Source organism: Haplochromis burtoni, unplaced genomic scaffold (assembly GCF_018398535.1).
Source record: "Haplochromis burtoni strain Fernald_Lab_line unplaced genomic scaffold, NCSU_Asbu1 Contig_34, whole genome shotgun sequence".
Lineage (NCBI taxonomy): Eukaryota > Metazoa > Chordata > Actinopteri > Cichliformes > Cichlidae > Haplochromis > Haplochromis burtoni.
In genome coordinates, this window is record NW_024582395.1 from 372,853 (window position 1) to 393,104 (window position 20,252).

At 39.2% G+C, this 20,252-nt stretch overlaps 2 protein-coding genes across 3 annotated transcripts; both read right to left on the reverse strand.

Annotated features, from left to right (window-relative positions):
- Nucleotides 1-311: 311 nt before the first annotated feature.
- On the reverse strand, nt 312-5,767 carry elovl7a (ELOVL fatty acid elongase 7a). Its single transcript, XM_005918962.3, has 8 exons — nt 5,620-5,767; nt 3,769-3,858; nt 3,485-3,675; nt 2,521-2,601; nt 2,364-2,420; nt 2,169-2,274; nt 1,922-2,058; nt 312-1,816 (listed from the first exon to the last, which is right to left on the reverse strand). The coding sequence occupies exons 2-8, from the start codon at nt 3,830-3,832 to the stop codon at nt 1,568-1,570; spliced, it is 885 nt and encodes a 294-aa protein (XP_005919024.1). The 5' UTR covers nt 3,833-3,858; nt 5,620-5,767; the 3' UTR covers nt 312-1,567.
- A 596-nt stretch (nt 5,768-6,363) lies between these two features.
- On the reverse strand, nt 6,364-20,230 carry ercc8 (excision repair cross-complementation group 8). Of its 2 annotated transcripts, none has more exons than XM_005918968.3 (12): nt 19,855-20,230; nt 19,312-19,407; nt 17,445-17,546; nt 16,094-16,217; nt 14,787-14,868; nt 14,028-14,096; nt 13,871-13,937; nt 13,182-13,285; nt 12,380-12,504; nt 9,509-9,706; nt 7,530-7,625; nt 6,364-6,708 (listed from the first exon to the last, which is right to left on the reverse strand). In XM_005918968.3, the coding sequence occupies exons 1-12, from the start codon at nt 19,929-19,931 to the stop codon at nt 6,643-6,645; spliced, it is 1,206 nt and encodes a 401-aa protein (XP_005919030.1). In that variant the 5' UTR covers nt 19,932-20,230; the 3' UTR covers nt 6,364-6,642. The 2 variants fall into 2 exon arrangements, with proteins under 2 accessions (XP_005919030.1, XP_042075421.1); XM_042219487.1 differs by lacking the exon at nt 19,855-20,230 and adding an exon at nt 19,164-19,229.
- Nucleotides 20,231-20,252: the final 22 nt, after the last annotated feature.

Sequence of the window (20,252 nt, forward strand, 5' to 3'; positions counted from 1 at the left end):
AGATTAAAACAAACAGGCCATGAGCAACGTCAGTTAAACAGCACTCCCTGCTGGTGACAACTGCTCATTACAATCTGGTCAAAGCAATTTCACAGTCGGTGTGGAGAGAATCTACACTGGGGTTTGTCCTTAAAACAATGTTTAATAACTGTAAATGCAGTCTTGTCTCGATGGCATCCATCTACCTAATTAAGGCCAACTCGCTCATCTGAAACAGTCAAACGGGACATTAGCCTGTTAATGGCGTTGCATCTATGAAGTTGTCAAAAGTATCAAATATCCAGAGTTGAAATAACAGGCCGAAAGCAAGATTACATTTTCTGAAGTCGATCATTTATTTATATAAATACATATAAAATACAATATAAACATTTCATTTTTTGTTGCATTTTTCTCCATTAATACAAGGCGGGGTCTGGGGAAAAAGCTATATTACATATCTGTAAATATTTTGTGTTGTGCATTTGCAAATGGGGAAAAAAAAGAATTAAAACAAAACAAAAAAACCAAGTGTAAATCTTTCCACACAAATCTCAATCCTGTGTCCTCAGTCACCAGAGACGCAGAGTGTTATATTCACTTAAGGTTAAAAGGTCATCATAACATACAAAAACTATTCAAGAATTACATCCAAAAAAGCTAACTCCAGCTATGTGAAGACCCCGTTAGCCACAGAATTTCAACACATGAAGCGTAGCAGTCAAGCAAAGCTGCTCATATCTTCCAACTGAATGGCTAAGTTGTGCATATTGTGCAAGTCTTGTAATAGTCTTAATTTTTGCATTATGTCTCTGCAAGGAAGCAGCAAAAACTCACTAGAGCTCTGCTCTGGATCCTACAAGAACTTCGTCTGCCCTCCCCGGCATGTGTCACAGCAACGGTTCATAGGAGACTCAAGTCAGAAGCGAAAACTGATGCCGTTTAAAGACTGCATTTTCAATGAATGTCTACACCACGAGCAGCAGCTGTGAATCAAGCAGCAAAGGAGTGGACGTGCGCTCTCAAACACCTAAACCCGGTTGTGCTTGCTTGTAGCCCTTTGAACAAAGACCTGAAAAACAGGACGCGTGGATTCTAAACGGTCGTTCTTTTAGGTAGAGTGAAATAAACAACCCTTGATTTCAGTGCACAGTCTTTAAATAATAATAAAAAAAAGTATATTGAGAAGTAAGATCAAATCTGAATAAAAAGGGTAAAAAAAAAAAAAGATCTGTTTTAGAAGCTTTGTGAGGAAGCCAGTATTCCTGCACAGCTCAGGCTCTCACTGGAAGAGCCCTGTAGAGCAGGTGGTCAGTTTCTAAGATTTTATTTTATTAATTTCTTAAGTGTCGACATCTGTGGGAGAACTTTGGCCTTACCTTAAGTAGAAATCAGAAAAGCTAAACCTTTTGGTTCAGTAACCTTAAATATAGTTTCGCTTATAATTTAAAGATTGTCTTTTGCAGTTTGTAAGTAAAGGAGTTATCAAAAAATATATATAAAGTCCAGACGAACTGTGTTTGCATCTCAGACTACCACAGTAGTTTCCTTATTTTACTCAACCCCAAACCCCTGAGAAGCTGCTGCGTCACTCATCCTTGTCATGATTGGCATTTCCATTCATGACGCCGTTGGTGTGGTGCGACCATGTCTGAGCCTGAAGGACCTTTGGCAGTCTCTTGCCCTTGGTGTAGGCATGGTACCAGAAGTTGAGGAAGAGAAACAAGAAAATCAGCCCGTACAGGCCGATGATGTAGACGAAGATTGGGAACTGGTATGGGCAGTCCTTTATGAAGAAATACTGGGAGATGTGGCTGGTCACCATAACAAACTGAATCTACAAAGCAAATAAAGAATATAGTGGTTGACTTATAGTGCCAAAGTTTAACCCAGGTCTTTGTAAAGAAGAGCAAAAATAAATATAAAAAGCCATTTGACATACCAGCTGGATGGTTGTGAGGTACTTCTTCCACCACAGGTACTTCTGGTATTTGGGTCCCATGGCAGTCAGCCCATAGTATGTGTACATGATCACGTGAACGACACAATTTAGCAGGGCGTGGAATGTTCCCAGTCCACCTGTAACAGGGAGTGGATGAGGCATTGCGAAAGAAAATGTCAAGGAGTTCATATACTGTCATGAATGAAGGTTGCTTGTACATCGAAGAAGAGGAGGTGGTGGTTTTTACCTGCAGAAAAGCGGACACCAAACCACCAGGTGAATGGCATGATGGAGTGATGGTAGACATGAAGGAAAGTCACCTGGCTGTTCTTTTTCCTCAGCACAAAGAAAATCTGAAAAGAGACGCAGTGCTTTAAAATAAACGGGTGAGGCCTGGGTGGATATTACAAAGACATAGGTATGCAACTTCCCCCCCACTTACTGTGTCTAACATCTCAATGAACTTTGAGAAGTAGTAAAGCCAGCACGTTGCTGCCATCTGGAGGAGAAGTGAGAAAACTTTAGCGCCAGACCCACATACGTCAAAACCTTGAACTACTCGTTTGTAATCAGCTCATCTGAACTTAATAGTGACTTACCCTCAGGCCTTGTGGCGAGTCAGAGTAGTCCACCAAGTCACAGCGGAAGGAATAGCCGGTTCCCCATCCTGACATCACAAACTATGACACAAATGGTGGAAGTTTCGGTTACATGAACAAACAAGACAAGCAGGAAAGTTCCATGTATCAGCTTCTCACGTCATTCACTTTCCACCACCTTTTCATTTAAAAACAGATTTTTCATACAAATAGAAACAAAAGCAGTTCTGCTAGTGTACACCACCCAAACCCTATTCCAGGACATGCAGTTGGAATTTCTAATTCTGCCAAACCATTTCATCCACTTATTTCTCATCTCTTCTTACTTCCTTTTCACCTTCACTGTAACTCAAATCATGCTGCTGAATCGCATGTCTGCAGGTTAATTTCTTGACTTGCATCACCTGCTCCACCCAAACGGCACACCACATGTCTACAATTAAATCTAGCTGCAAATCACAGCTTTCCAAACAGACATGAACACAAACAGCAGCGCGTCTGTGGCTGAACATTCAGTGCAAGTAATTTACAAATTAGAGGTTGGCCTCCATCAACCCAATGCTGTAATGTTTTCCTTCAAGTTTACCTGAATATATCTAATCTCTGGTGTAAAAATAAATTCTGTCACTCAGGTTCATTCATGGCTCATTGGAAAGCAGTGAAACCAAAGTTATGTGGGACCAGAGAAGCATTTGCTGAATACAAAGCATTTTAATAAGGAAATGACACCTGCCGATCTGGTTTAACCTCAAATAACCAGTCCATGAAGGGGAGAAGAAAAAAAAAAAGTGTATTTCACAAGAGGGCATGTGTCACAGCAATTTGAAACAATGCAAGACGTTCACTCCCTGTACGGTATGCAGTGCAAAACCTTCCAGGAAAGGATTTCACTTTTAAAATACCCGTCAGCACCAACTGAAGTTTTAAAAAAAAAAAAAAAAAAAAAAAAAGTATGTGGACTCACCTCATAGCACATGTAGAGTGACAGGGCCACCACGCTGAAATTGTAGACTACAAGAACTCCTTTGAGGTCAAAGGCTTTGCGATTCTCCATGATTCGAGGCCCCAGTGATGTCACAAAGTAAATGTATGCTGTGATGATGATGGTTTGGGGGATAGGAGACGACATGAGCAGCCAATTCCCCGTCCGTGTATCTGCAAAAGAAACATGTAGAGGGGTTTGAAATAAAATATGCAGACAGAAAACCAAAAGTGATAGCACAGAGTTAGTTTTGGGCAAAGACTCACCTGCATTTTGCATGAACTCATCATAAATCAGCCCAACAGTGGACTTTATGCTTCCAAACTCCATTTTCAGACAAGCTGCTTGTACTTCACCTAGAAGGAGCAGAGGCAAAGGTCACAGTGTCAGTTTAGACTACAAGTTCAGTGGTATTTGGATGAAAAGCAGAGCACAGAAGCAGGCTCGGTGATATTTGTATCTAGCAACTTCAACCCATGTATGTAGGGGCTTTTGAATATGTATGAAGACTTTACTAAACAAAAATAATAAAATAATTGTAAAACAGATATTTTTTTAATTTAAAAAAGAGCCATTAATGGTGGCAATTGTTACTACCTCTTGAATGTTTTATACAAAAAGCACAGAGGAGGAACTGGAACGGTTTGTCTAGGGGGAGGGAGAAGGAAAAACAAGTGCAACAGGACTGCTCACTGAGACAAATTCCTCAAGATGCATTATCGCAGGATGAAACTTTAACGCATGTTCAAAATCAAAAATCATGAACCATGTTGCCGTTACAGTTCGGGTTAGGGCACACTGAACTACAGTCAACTACAAAGTCTCAAAGACTGGACTGTTTGAGGGAGGAAAGAAAAAGAAAAAAGAAAAAGACCACTCAGCTATTCTTGGCTGCCCTTCTGAGGCAGACAAAGCGAGAGTGTGATGGGAGTACAATGAGTAGCAGCCTCTCTCTCTCTCGTCAAAAAACAAGCCACTGTGTGACCAGAATTCATTCAGTAATGAATCAAAACCCAACTTCAACATAGTCCACGTCACACAGACTCTTAGTAGGCTTTGTTGACAGTAATCTACATGCAAAAACGGGGCACTGTTGCTTTTATGACACTGAACCTTATTTAAAAACTGTTCCCGATGAGTGAAAACATCCCATCTGTACAATGGATTCAGGACTAGTGCTGAACCAAGTGAAGGTAAGCAGTGAGTGATCAGACAGGTTTTAACCTCTGTGATACTATATAAAGTTTGCCAAAGAGAAATGCTCAATCTGTCATGCAGACAAAGCAGAAGTGAAGCAACTGTAGAGCACAAACCAACAGGTTAGCCTACAGTATTGTTGTAGTTTGTAAAGAAAGAGCAATACATTTGCGAAAGCAACACGTAAAACACATCATCCCTCGTCTGCTGTGGAACCTAACCCTACATGACAGGTTTTCGAGGTGTGACTACCTGTGTGACACAGGAGCCTAACTGGCTAAAGTGATAAAAGGAATGGCCGTCTGGATTCTCCCCACTAATCAAGACACGGCAAGCCTTGACACGCCAATTAACGTTATAGTCAGAGATGATGATGTGAAAGCTGCTACTCCCATGGCGTGGCTCCTCATTTGTGCAACGTCAACTTCCGCAGGTTACGAAGACAGAAATGTACTTTCAGGTGAGAGGTGGCTACCACCCTCAATTATTAGCTTTTTATAGACCACGAAATAAGATATTTAATATTCATATTATGTGCCACAGAGTGAGCGACAGTACTAAACCCAGACTGGGATTTAGTAGTCAATTAAGAAAAACAAACAAACAAAAACTTAAGATGAACTTAGTAGACAGCCACTTCGTTTTAAGCATCACAGCAAGTTTAAAATGTGCTGTATAAAAACGTTCACCAATGTATGGCCTATACTTAACATTCTATATCTATAAGCTGAAGATTTAAAGTATCCAGGTGGAAAGTTTAGGTTTTTTTCGTCTTTTTTCAGAAAACAAAAGCAGCCATCATGCGTGTCACAGTGACCAGAAATGTTTCAGTAATCACGGGCAGGTTTATGGTCGTTGCGCCGGTGTTTTTACATCCTTCCCATCTTTGTATTTTTACCCCCATTAGAAAGAAAACTCACCAGCCCTCAGCGCCACGGCAGCTGAAACTCAACGACAATCCCCCTTCAACCGCCGAATCGTTGCTATCCAAATTCCCGTTTCCACCTGCAGCCCTCCTACAGGTGTACGCTTCGCTCTCCTGTCACTCGCTAACAGCGCACGCGCTGCTCGCTCCCTTATGCCGGCGAGCCAGAGGCGGGGTTCTGCCTCTCGCCACGCCCCCCGCGCTCGCTGATTGGAGCAGTTGTGGTTCAACTGGACCCAGTTTAATTCTTGAGCAATGGCTCATCCGAAGCGACGAGACATTTTTTAACAATGATACATGTCTATCTTGACACGTAATTAATCATTTGTTTCAGTTGGAAAACTGCTAAATTGTAATTTTCCACTATAATCACAATAACAGTGGCATTTCCTCTGATTTTAATAAAGCAGACGGACAATTATCCCTAATATTTATGACAGTGATGTCTTAAATGTTTATATGGCAACAAAACCAATGTGTAAAATTTGTAGGGGGTGTGTCCAACAAAGGTTTCGCCATCGCTTCTTTACTAAGCCCTGACAGCACAACAAATGCAAATTTTTTTTAGTAATGACAACAGGACAATCTGTGTTTTTGAATGCCACCTGGTTACTCCCATGTAAGCAATATGGGTAAAGTCTTTTAAAAATCAGGTGTAGACTGAAACCACACCTTTTTAAATGGCCTGCAGATGTCTAGGTAAAGGTTTCATTTCAATAATGTAAATGTAGTATCAGCATTGTGACAGTAAGTATTTATTCAGCTTCCTTTAACAATAGCAGATACTGCCTAAGACTAAAAGAGACTTACTGAAAATACTAAATAAGGACCATTTTGGTTTTACATGTTTAAATTAAAAAAAAAAAGTAACAATGATTTATCAAACGTACAAAAACATTTACAAAGTCATACTGTTGTTAACACGTTTAAGTTTTAAGGCTTTTGGAGCATTTGTTTTACAGTAATTGTGAATAATCAGACATTAAATTTTGTCCACATGCTCAAAACAAATCCAGCGTTAGTCTTCATCACTGCTCCACGCATCCTGAAAGGCAGGGTTCACCGAAGACTGGCCAGCAGCACCCTGTGAGAGACCAAAACATTTAACTCAGTTTACACAATAAAGAAAGCTCACTTCTGTGAAAAGTACATAATATATATGCACGTGTCATATGTATGATTATATAACTAAGGAAAAATACAAGTATCCGCAGTTTCCATCAAGTGTGATAGACAACTATGTAAACATTATTTATTAACATGAAGATAAGACTGAGGTTTCATAAGTTAAATTCTTCAGATGACACGTGCTTATCTATGATCTCGTTTCTGGAAGGAAAAACAAAAAATCCAGAAAGGTCCAAATCAGAGGACGTTCATTTATAGTAAATGACCACAATTATTGAAGATTAGCTTAAAAACATATATATTTATATATATGAAGATTAAAAGAGGTTTGCAGACTATAATCATTATTGTTTGCACTGGGTATGATGATGTAACATTCATGGCCTTTCTGTACAAAAAACAACCCTACAAAAGCAAAAAGAAGAAAGATCAAATCTGTTATATCATCAAGGGCACTTTATGGAAGCTCTTCTTCACCACTGAAAAACAAGGCAGGTAGAGCCACGACAAAATTTTGAATGATCTCCAAATATTTTGGGTTGTTATGTCAAAATTTCAACTTTTGTCTCAAAGTTGAAACTCTGGAATATCTAAACTGCAATTTTGAAACACTAAAAAATTTTGACTCATGCATAGCAGTTATTATTGTTGTTGTTGTTATTATAATTATATTGTTTTATTTTTTTCAGTGGTGGAAGCAAAGTTCAACAGCATTTGGATTCCACAATTTTTCAGATTCTTCCATCTACTATTGTTTCCTGTTGTTATGACCTTTACCTTTACTTCATGGTCTGAGTCTTCCTCCACATCTGAGGGACGGAGGACAGGGACCCATGCTAGAATGTTACAGTCTTTACCTCCACTGTACACCTCCTACATACAGCACAAACAACAGGGACAATAATGTACACATCGACCTTTTCAGCAAACCTCAAAGTACTTCCAATGACATCAGTGCGGGGAGAAAACCAGTGTCAACAAGCATAACTGGTACCAAAAGCAAAGTAATGAACACACTTAAAACTGTCCATGTACAACAGGTGATGTCACAGGGGACAGTTTAATGACTGCGGGTCATTATATCATACAGGAAGCATAAAACGTTTTCAGAACAAGGTGTCCCTTCCTGTGACTCTTCAGTGACAAGCTGCCAAACTGCATTCTTATGTCTGTCAAACACAGAAAATCGATGTCACCGGATGCAGCAACTCCTAATAAGGAGTGCACGGGTTAGACGGCCTTCTCCATTTGTGCCGATACATAATAGGCTGTTTCTCAGCACAAAGGACTGGCTAAATAAACATAACTAGGATTTAAATTAATTAAGGAACACTGGAGTAGAAATACATAACTGAAGTACTAAACAAAAAAAACACCATCTTGAATGAAAACAAGCACTGTTTTCACTAAAATATTACTCTTAAAATAAAACGAATACAACCGATCTGAAGAATAATCTTGCAATTAATACTTATTTAATAAAAATAGAATATAGTTACTGGAATCACAAAGAATAGGCAGGGAAACCAGTAGCTGTAGATTATTGCATCCACGCTTCTTTTGATCCTACAATCCAAATATCACAAAGAAGTCATTAGTACAGACAGCATTTTCAAGTCTTCCATTGTCCAAGTTTGATGAGCCTGCATGAACTTTGACACATATTACACCTATTCTTATCAATATTATATTGAAACATATCATATAATCAATAACTGTACATTTATTCTCCCATTTACATGTTTCGTCTCAGGCACAGTGTACAGAAAAGATGACAATAGCCCCCATGACTTCACCCATTGATTATGAAAGTCCCATTTTGACTTGAGCGGGAGAGTGAATTTATCTGAGAAAGCGACAACGTTGCATGCTAACAAGGAAGTGACTCGTCAGTCACAACATAGGCCTACACTAGAGTGTACACTGCTTTAATAGCACTGTAAAGAGAGGAGAGAACAACTGCACCACCACTGCAAGATAGGAGTATGGTTGTTTTCTTCTGGCAACCAGTGGTGTCACTTCCTGCTTGCCTTAAGAAAAAAGTAATGGGTTCACTTTTTAAGATGCATAATTTTTTTGTATATACAGTCGATGATTCTATCACATTTTGGACTTGTGACACCTGTGAAGTAATCCTGAATCACCTGTTGCCTGTCGGTTAGCACATATGTCCATATACACAGATTTTAACATGACTCATTCACTCATTGCCTCGATTAGGTAATTCATTGAGGCACAAATGAAAGAAAAAGCTTTTGCAACATATCTGGTAGCACTGACGACTAAAGAGTCAAGAATTTATTTAGTCGAAATGGCTGTGATAAAGCACAAATGTCACATGGAACTAACTGCTTCCAATTCTGTCAACACAAGCAGAGCGTTTTACAAGGCAACAGCAAAACAACAGTAAGACAGACTGCACTGTTTTGCTCCTAGATCTGATAAAGCAGAGATAAATGTGATGGCATTAATTTTCACACATGGTAAAGAGGCTATGAGCACAAACCTGAGTTTCACATAAGAAGCACCTGCATTTGCATTTATGGAAGTCAGTATTGACTCTACCCTGTTATCTATCCGCAGGAAGTAACTCATTTGAGAGTACCATGGTGACTGCAGATTACTTACAGGTACTACTGCAGAGCTGATGAAATAAAACAAAAAGATGAGGAACAGAGAGAATCCAGCAGGGTTACTGTAAGCATGCGGGGGACAAACCACTCTTGACTGTGAGGTGATAAATCAGATGGACTCACCTGGTAGTCTGGGTGGAACTCACAACAGTCCACACTGTTATAGTGACCCCTAAGCATGGTGACCAGCTCTCCCGTGTGAAGGGTGTACACTGCAACAGAGCTGCCGCATGGCACAAACACAAACTCTGGGCTGCAGCCACGTGACACTGTGAACTGTAGCCTTTTCCGACTCTCGTTGCAGACCTTCCCATAATTTACCTGAGGGATAACGAGTGAAGGGGCACACGGTTCAGATGACATCCGAATAAAAAGTCCAAACATAAACCTCAGGCATTTTCTGCATAAGGATTAAGCCATTTTTAATCGAATGCCAAGATGTTGCAAAACATTCTGGAAGATTAGAAATTTTCTGCATTTTCATTTGACAAAAAAATACTTCAATTAATTCATGAAAATTAAAATAAGATTATCCAAAGAGCCCATTAAAAAGACACTAATATTTAAAGGCTTCTAAAGCTTAACTGTGGACATAAAACTTGGACACAATTCCTTTAAAGGCTTTATATATCATGGCATTTCCAGCTGACTCTTCTGTATTGCTATTTGGTCTAAATTATTTAACTATTTCATTTATCAGTATAAAACTCACTCATATCGTGAGGCTTTTATAACTGATCGCATTTTATTTCAATGGGAAATAATGCATTTCTTGCATTTCTCATGGGTTCTGATGGGGTCTTTCTTAAAATTACTGGTCCCAGTAACAAAGGCGCTTGCCGACTCAGAAATTGAATGAAACTCACAACACACCTGGCAGAACATCATGTTATTTAGCTCGTCATATTGCAGCCACAGAAATTCTTTTGTCCATGAAACCAAAAAAGCTACGCTTTTTTTTGCCTTATAGTCTGATTTGTCCTAACTTTTCCGTTTTGTGGTAAGCTTTTCTTTGGCTGTCACTTCTTCACCCTGACCTGTCTTATTTGGCTCAGCAGAACTAAAATATATATCCTGCTGCTTTTATACACGCACTCGCATAACGCTCAGCGATTCTCTGCGCGATCAACCTCTCATATGTTTAAGCTGCGGGAGATTTCACTTGTCATGTTTGAATAGTAAGCTAATGAGTGATAAGGCGATGTCAGAGGAATTGGTGTGCAAGTAATCATCACTCACCAATCAGTGCTGCCGCTCTCTATACACAGTTCGCGCAATCGCAAAGTGAAAGCAAAAAACAAGCGGAAATTCAAACGCGATTTCAATATGTCACATATTGACAGTGGCTCATCGATGCCAATGACATAATTACTCAGCTACATTTTCGAAAGAATGCAAAAGCATTGACATATATTTTCCTATGATAGCCCGATGGGCAGGGCTGAGATAGATTTTGGTAGCCCGACTGGAAAAACCTTTTGCGAGCCCTGCATTCCTTTCACATGTCACTCATGTGCAACACAAGTTTTGCATGGAAGCACACTTTTTTTAAGTACCCAATTTTCTGGTATCCATATTATCTCAGTCTAGACAAAAAAAAAAAGAAAAGAAAAGAAAAAAAACAAAACAAAAAACAATCCCCCTTTTTTATTTTATGCTATTTCTTTGCTCTGATTTCTCTAACTTCTGGGCAAAACTAAAAGCAAAAGTCGAATATTCAATCTTTGAGGCTGTGAGATCTAACACGTAAACCTGGTTTTTACAACCACTAACATTTTCTGATCGTTGGTAACCAGTTAGGGATTGTCAACTTGTTTTACCTGTTTAAAAATCTGATGGCACAAATTCATTGTTCCTGGCAGATCAATTATTTTGGGTAAAACAGAACAAAAAAGGCAAATTATTCAAAAACAGATGTTTTTCAGAAGTACATTATGTGAATTTTAGTAGCTTATAAACTACGAACATTTATAATACTTACAATAAGAAAATGTTTAATCTGTTTGTTTGCCTGGGTGCCTGGGTTTCACTATATTGTATTTTGATGCTTCGGCAATATTCTTTTTAGAATTGAAGCATTGAAGCATCTACGAATCTGAATTTTAGTAAAACTGAGGCTGAGTCTCACCGGGATAACGTACAAACACTAAGAAAGCCTGTGAAGTGTGTCTGTTATAAAGCCTGTGTAGCAGCATTCTTGCTCAGGTAGTTCAAGCCCTGAAGAGAAGGCACCATAGTAACCTAACTCACACCCTTCTAGGATCGAAATTCTAAAAATCTGTTAACTCCTTTCATGTTTCTAACTGTTTAAATGGTGTAACTACAACTGGCCAAGAACCAAGAACACTTGTAATAGTCATCAATATTGATTTCATCAATTCTCACACCTATTCTTATCAGTATTATACTGATATAACATATAATCAGATAATCAGCACCCAGCCTGCAGATATACTATTTGTTGTGTTATTTAGCTCACTGATAGGATTTCCGGCTTCATGTATGCGGCCTTTTGTAGCTAAAACTGAGCATAGTATTACTTCTATCAAGCTCAGCTGCAATTTCAACAGCTCAGTTGATATCAGCGTCATCAAAGAACTGCAGGGCACCACGGTGGTGCAGTCACTGTCTGCAGGAAGGATCTGGGTTCAAATCTACTGACCAGTTTGAGCCTCTGTGTTTGCTGTGTGTGTTCTCTACAGGTACTTGAGCTTCTTCCCACAGTTCAAAAACATGCTAAATTGGTCTGGATGTGCAAGTACATGAATGTCTGTCTCACTATGTTGCTAAGCTGGGACAGGCCTCAGGCCCCTTCATGGCCATAAACTGGATAAGCCCTTAAGGAACTGGTTGGAAGGATATAGTTGTAGGATAGTCCTGACTAGATTATGACTGAGCCTCTGTTCAGCAAAAGACAAACTGGTTTGTTGTAACAACATTACATGAAGTGCTTTTTTACACAGGCTGTGAGGACAAAGCCTTCATACACCTTACCAGTGTATTCTCCCCGGTGGCACTATTCCATAGCCTCATACGGTCATCGGTTCCAGTAGTGAGCAGGTAGAGGCCATCACCAGTGAAGCACAGGCCATTCACTCTGCCGTTATGGGCGGTGTTTACTGGTTAAAGACAGATTAGATATGGTAGCAGTGTATTTGTCACCTAAAGACTTTAAGAAATATTTGTCTTATACAGTGACAATCCATCAATGATAAGTTTTTAGTGTCCATCAAAACCATATGTCTCCCAGAAAAACTGGTTTAATTGTAATCGGCTGTTCTCTGAACTTCTGACCCCCTGGTTTGAATGCAAAGGCACTTCAAACAGGAAAAACAGATACCATTTATGCAGAATGTTGACCTTTTCCCAAGTGAGCCAAACTCAGCACTACCCTGAATATCTTGGAAGTCATTAGACATGACAATTCAGAGGAAAACAAAGCTGTCGTGGTTCATATAAATTAGAAATGTATTTTTTAATTTAAAGCATCAGCAATCGGATTGGTTCATGTTGATGCTCTGAGGTCTCCCATCCAAAAGTCTTCCGCTGAACTATTTTGGTGACAGGACACACCTCAGCTCCCATTTATCTACTGCATGTAAACTGTATATACAGCACCACTGTACAATAAATACTACATTATGGGGCGAAAGATGGATAAATGGGGTATTGAGGTACTGAACTAGAACTGTTTCTCTGTCAATGACATAATAACACAACAAGATCTCCTTGAAGTCAGCTCCACTCAGGAAAAATGAGACAAAAAATTTAATGAAAAGAAAAATGCCAACAATACCTGCCTCAGAGGAGGCTTTCGACTTGTCTCCATTGTGTTGGTCCAGAGTGAAGAGACTACCTGAAGCACGGCGCACATCCCATACTTTCACCTTGCTGTCTGCACTTAAGAAGGAAAACCAGGGAAATGACTTGTTTACTTTCTATGCTCCCTAAAAATTCAGGTACTTAACAAAAACATGATTTGTGTTTAAATATTCCATTAACAGGATACAAGCTGAGGCTGATGCACTACAGACGAGCTGGTTTGTGTACCCTAGTGTTTGTTTTTAAAGGTCAGTTTTCTGTAGGGAATTAAAACGCTGCTCCATATTAGAATATCATACACGTGTGTGTGTGTGTGTGTCTCTGTGCCAGTTGTTTTCAAAATCACTTACACTCTTTGGGGACAGAAGCACAGTGATCCCAGTGGGTTAATTAGCAGGTCTAATGTGGCATAAAACAGGTGGGGACAGTATCTACCATATGCTAAACTGGCAGGCCTGCTAGAGCGCCACGGTGCTATCTAGTAGTGTTCTGGTGCCATTATCCTTGATGCAGGGTTGTGATGTAGCCAGATGGCTGGGAAGTGAGATGACAAGAACTGCTGGGAAATTACATAGAGGGGATTGTCCTGTAGCTGGCGTTTCACTTTGATGTGGCTCTGAGGGCAAACTAGGGTAGCCAAGAATGGCGGCAAAGAGAGCTTACCTGGCAGTGGCTAAGATATGCTCGTATCTGGGTGACCACCGCACAGACAGGACCTCTGCTCTGTGACCTGCAATGGCAAATACGTTACTTTCTTTCTTCTGCGTGGGTGGATGAAAAGAACAGAAAGAACAGAGTAAAAGCACTGTGATCAACTAACCCTGAAGAATATGAATCCGTGAACCGGACTTGAGGTCACACAGTTGGATTTTAGGATTTGTGGTGCCCACTGGAAACACAGAGACACAGACATAGTTCAAAGATTAGACTTACAAGGATGATGTAAATAGTGAATAGGGGCACTCCTTCTAAAATGTAAAATCCCCAATTATCGTTATCAATGTGTAAAAGGTGTGTTATCAGGGTAAAAACAGGAATTTGAGGTTCTAAAACGCGTATGATACTGTAAATTGCTGTTTAGGAACAGATTCCCTTAAAACAGATTCCCTTGTGTCTTTCTAGAAAAAACAGAAGGTATTGGGGGAGGGGGAGGGGATTCACTCAAAACTAGTTTGACGAGAATCTGTAAAACTTCTAACGAGGAAGGAATTGTTTAGGAACCAAAGAAAATAAAAGAGATTGACACTGTGATTGTCTCTGAACTAGAAACAGGTGTGTCAAGGGACTGGTTATGTAAAGGACATAGAACACATTCTCCAGTAGGTATTAACAACCTGTTGGTCCAGCTCAGTGAAACAAGAACACTTCTGCTGACCGAATTATGCACCCCAACCCCACCCCTTCATACATGTAAAGCACTTAGCACCTTGCTTAGTATGACAAAGCAGTGACAGGATAGGTATTGCGATTTTTGTTCAATGAGTTTGAAAACACAATGACAGAAATGCAAGCAGCTAGTGCAGCTTGTTTACTCTGTGTCACTGAGATCAGCAAAAACTCACTGGGATCATGCACGCACCTGCAATGAGACTGTGCTTCCTGGCGATTGGGGACAGGTGGTGACAGTAGACGTTGCCTTCAAACTGAAACACTTCAGCAGGCTGCATAATCAAAGAAGGAGACGGAGAGAAAGAAAAATGTTACTTATGGTAGAAATACAGCAATCTCCATATTTAGACCTGTGTGTATTTGCTTATGTTTGCCTCAGTGACAATCTATAGAAATATACAAGCACAGTTTTAACATTTAACAGTGTTAGAAAGTCACTCTGTGAAGGGAAAGAGCTCCCAGCTTTAAGTAAAAATAAAAGGGCAATGCAGATCAGAGCTCAGAAGGCAGATCGCCTGAGCACCAGTGGCGGTTACAATGCAAATTCTTCAGCAAACATAAAAAGCCTCTCTGTGCTCCATCTGTAAGTGTGTGCCAGCACCCACGTGGACTTAACCACTGGCTGCACACACAGAGGAAGCTCTGTTTGCATAAAAATGCACCCACAATAATGCAAAACACACACTAATGGACAAACAGCCATGAGCAATTAGGAATGTAATAGATGCAACTGTGTGTGTGTGTTTGTGCGAGAGACAGAAACACACAGGTTAAACCGAGTGAAAGGTTGACAGGTTCTTTTCTGTCCCTTCCCTGACCTTTTAAAGCAACTGTGGTGCCAGTGTAACTCTAGCACAGTTCAGAGCCTGCCATATGGGACAATGTGGCATAGAAAGGTAGAAAGCATGAAGCAGAAAATAAGAAAGCGAGGGGAAGAGAAAATGAAAAGAACAAGTGGGGGTGGAGAAGCCATAAATTAGAATTTGATAATGAAATGCAACACACTCTCTGTGAGCTCTACAATAAATCCCACCTTTGTGGAGTTTTAATACAACACTCAGTATTTATTGAGGCTGCACAGAGAGGTGTTGATTTAGCTCTGGTATTACTGAGTTTATGTTGGGTGGCACTGTAACGCTTCCAGTATCTCTATCTTGGTTCATGCCACTTCACACACATTTTGCAGGTGTGCCTGACAAAACTAAGCTAGGTAATAAACTTGTTAGGCATTAAGCCTCTCTGCAACCCCTACTGGCTTTGCAGTGCCAGTACAAGAGCCTTTAGCTGGCAGATGTGTTTAACTGTTCGCTGTCCACAGCCGTTACCTTATGTATAAAAGCATGACTGATTTAGCTTAGGGAAGGCCACAACTCCTTGCAAGACCTCCTCTTGCTCATCTGGCTGACTTTAAACAATCATTTTTCTAACCTCTGCTGTCAGTCTCCATTTCACCTAGTGGCTTGATTACCAGACGATACAGTAGTTGACATGCCTTACCTTTAATGTCTCTGTGTCCCAGACTTTCATGGTCTTGTCAAAGGAACTGGATACAAACATTCCTGTGTCATAAGGATACCACTGGACTGTTTCTACGCTAAATTTATGGACATAGCGGCTAGACCTAAAAACAAGAACAAAAAAAATAAAAATAAAACATGGGGTGAAAGCCATGTGTCATGTTTTTGATTTGGGATTGACAAAACCAGAGAGCGCAGGATGTTTTCTGTAATAAGTGAGAAAAAACTCTCATGTACAGTTAGTTCTATAAATGTTTGGACGCTGATACAATTTTCACATTTTTGGCTCTTAACTCTGACAGCTGAAACTGAAATAAAATAATCAAGATGAACCTGAAATGCAGACTTTAAACCTTAAACTGAAGCGGATGAATAAAAATACTGAACTGAAGAATTAGAGACATTTTTACACACACAACTAAACAAGTTGCTTAAAACCTGTATCATGGATGGCTGTAGGCTGTCTTTATTTCCTAATCAGTTATGCAGGCAAAAGATGGGAAGTTGACTCCAAGGCTTTCTGTGAAGCCTCAATAGTTTTCAGTGAAAGTGAAGCCAGCCCTGAGTTTCATGCTCATGACCAGAGCATGAAACTCAGATTAACCTGTTCCAAAATGCAAGAAGAACGTTCTGTAGGTCCAGAATTTGAGCGTAGAACAACTTCTGCAGTGTGATCCATGGGAATAGATGGTTTCCAATAGCACTGGGTATTGGTGTTTATTGAAGACAGAAGCAGATTGATAAAATTTTGAATGGTATTGCACAGATGTGATTTCTTTTCAGATTTAATCAAATGCAGCAACGCTAAGTCAATGATGCTTCACGTTACAGATGCGCAGTTCCCAAAAAACTATTAAAACAAGCTGGAAGTTTATTTATAAGAGTGGTATTCTGTAGTAGCAACGTGAATCCCCTAATCTCAACACAATTAAAGATGCGTTTTATTTGATAAAGACAAAACAACTGTAGACAGCTGCTGTAAAAGCCTGGCAAAACTTCACAAAAGGAAACTATTCTCAAACCCATTCAACACTCATTCGTTTTAGTTAAGATTACGCTAATTTATCCAAATCCATTTGAGCTCGTAAAATTATGGGAAGGTATTAAACAACAGCTGTAATTTCTCAGTGGTTAATGGGTGAAGGTCTGCGTTTTGATTGCATCTTGATTATTTAATTTCAGATTTACTGTGGTAGATCTCTTCTAGTTTCTGTGTATATTTTATAACCAAAACAAAAAGCTGTAGGTAGCTGGGGACAGCACTGTGTGTACAGCCCGCAATAAAATGCTACTCTCTAGTGGATGGAATTAGTAAATGGGCTAACATATACCTTCCTACTGTGCAGACTGCCTTGCAGGTGTACTGTAGTTTCCCACTGAAGTTCTCCAGGTCATAGATGACGATTACTCCGTCTGCACCTCCAGACAGCATGCTGAACAGCAGAAAAAATGTCATCTGAAATACTTTTTTTTACTTTGTCTTACAAACCTTGTAAAATATACACGCATAGATTCAATCATCAGGCTCACCCTCTGAAACCAGACTTCTGCCTTCATATTCACTATACTAACTAACAAAGATTGGGGTTACTTGTTAAAAATATGAATTTCCAGAGCAGTCAAGTCACAGTGCAGGAACGTTTCAATACTATGAATAATTGTTCTTTCATCTAAGGGTTAAATGAGTGTTTAATGTGACGTAAATATACTTACATTGTTATCTTTACTTCTACTTTATTGGGTTTTGCTTTGTTGTCATTGCTTTTATATGTTAATCTGTCTTGCTGAAATAAATTGCCCCTTTGGGATCTTAAGACTTATTTCCTATATTTTTACAGCTGCAAAGGTCTTAAACAGATTAAAAAAACATCAAGCACTTGGGTAATGTTTTTGTATTGTTTTTACTTGATTCTGGTCTGTATTTTGACCATCTTTTGTAATGCCTCTGTAAAGTACTATAGTTCTCGGATTGGTTCTTGTCTTAAAAAGCACCAAAATAAATTAATTTTACTTACTTACATACTTATCATTGAACCACTGACAGTGATTCTGCAGCATTTCAAAACTATACAGTAGAGATGGACCGATCTGATATTACGTATCGGTCTGATACTGACCTAAATTACTGGATTGGATATCGGAGAGAAATAAAAAAAGGTTGATTATGTCGATTAAGCATCATGAGGTGGAGCGTGAGGGGTGATTCCCTATTTTTTTTTTGTTGCTGGGAGTTGGAACCCTATTAGTTAGGTTGCTTAATATTTACGCTAAGTACTCTTTAAAATACCAGAATAGGGAGGATGGTGCAGGTTTATGTTTATTAGATTGATCAGTATTGCAAAACTATGAACTATTTTTTTTGCATACAGGTATAACAGAATAGCTTTATTGTTGTTGTTTTTTTTAAACTTGAGTATGAACTTATACAAAATGCAGCAAGATATAAAAAAAAAAACAGTTTTATTGATTAAAAAACACTATATTGGATTCATATCGGTATCGGCAGATATCCAAATTTATGATATTGGTATCGGACATAAAAAAGTGGTATCTTGCCATCGCTACTATACAGTAGTGTACATATGCAAGGACTTAGTAACAAACCTCAATAGTTACCCACAATAATAATAATAATATGAATAATAATAATAATAAACTCTCAGACCTTTACAGAGAACCCAAGGTTGCTTTACACATAAAGGTTTAAGGTCAAAGCCTCAGTGAGTAGTTGGCATTTCAACTATTTTATGAAAATGTTCAGAGACAGGTTATGGTGGATCTCAAGCGGGATCAGCAGCAGTGAAGGTTGTCCTCCGAAAGATCGCAATGTAGTGTGTGTAGAAATTAAATATTACAACTTTCACAGCCTATGGTTAAGATATTTATCTCTGTGTCAGGACAGCAAGTTATTTAGTCAGATAAATTTTACTTTGCTGCATGATTTTTCCAATAGAGCTTATTTTTTGTTGTTTTTACGCAACATCCCAATCACTGCAATATTGCAAGAATTAACATTCCAAGGGGGGATATTAATGAATTATTTTATGAACCTGTATGGGACATGGGAATGGCACAGTCTGGGTTCAAATCCACTGGCCGAACGGGGGTCTTTCTGTCTGGAGTTTGTATGAAAGAACTGAATAAGTGATTAAGAAAATGGATAGATTAAGCTTTGTTCACTATGTTACTCAGACTTACTATCTTCCCTCAACTGCTTCAATGTCAATGGTATTAATGCCATTTCCATGGATTCGGTCCACATCTCTGTCCGGATTCAACTGCAGGCCGAGGACCCTTTGGAAAGAGAGAGATCGCTGGGTTTCTTAAGTGAGTCACACATATTATAATGTAAAAATGTATGAAGGCAAACTGAAACCTAAGTAGTTAACTCTAAAACGTTAGAGATGAATTAACAAACAATGGCCCAGACTAAGGCGCTTAAATCTAGAGTTAGTGTTTCTTTCTTTTGTTAAAATAAATAACTTTTCAGTTTGTGGGAATTTCCAAAACATAATAAGTCTGGCACAGATTCGAGAGTCGTATGTAATACAGCAATGATGCTAACAATAGTTAAGAACTATTTATAAACAAAACCTCATGTATGTGTATTAACTAAGATGCTTGTTATGTTACATAATGTTCATATAGTACCGGTATAATTTCGATTTCATAGTTTTATTAGTCCAAAGCTTGCTGTGGACTTCTTCTTGCTAGTTATGTTTATAAGAGCTTCTCTCTCACCTTCTCGTTGATTCCGCTCGTCTCAGTCTCAGAGGGTCATCCAGACCAGCCCGCCTGGCTGTCAGAAAGCCCAACATAGCTTCAACATGAAGACAACTTCTTTCTGTTTTAACAGTTAGCCAGTATTTAAACCGCGTTACAGTTCAAAAGCTAACATGTTACCCACAATGTAGTGACGTTTTAATCCAAAGTAAGTCTCGGGACGTCCTGTAAAACATTACACGATATGAAATAGAAAAATACCCAACTTAAATACTTCCATCGTGATATTTTTACAATTCATTGCTTATAATTCAAAGAAATTTAAGTGGCCTCTCAAGAATTCAAAACAAGTCGCCGCCATGTTGGATTCTAAAGCATTCAACTACAGATGCGATGATTGGTGGGTCTGATACCGT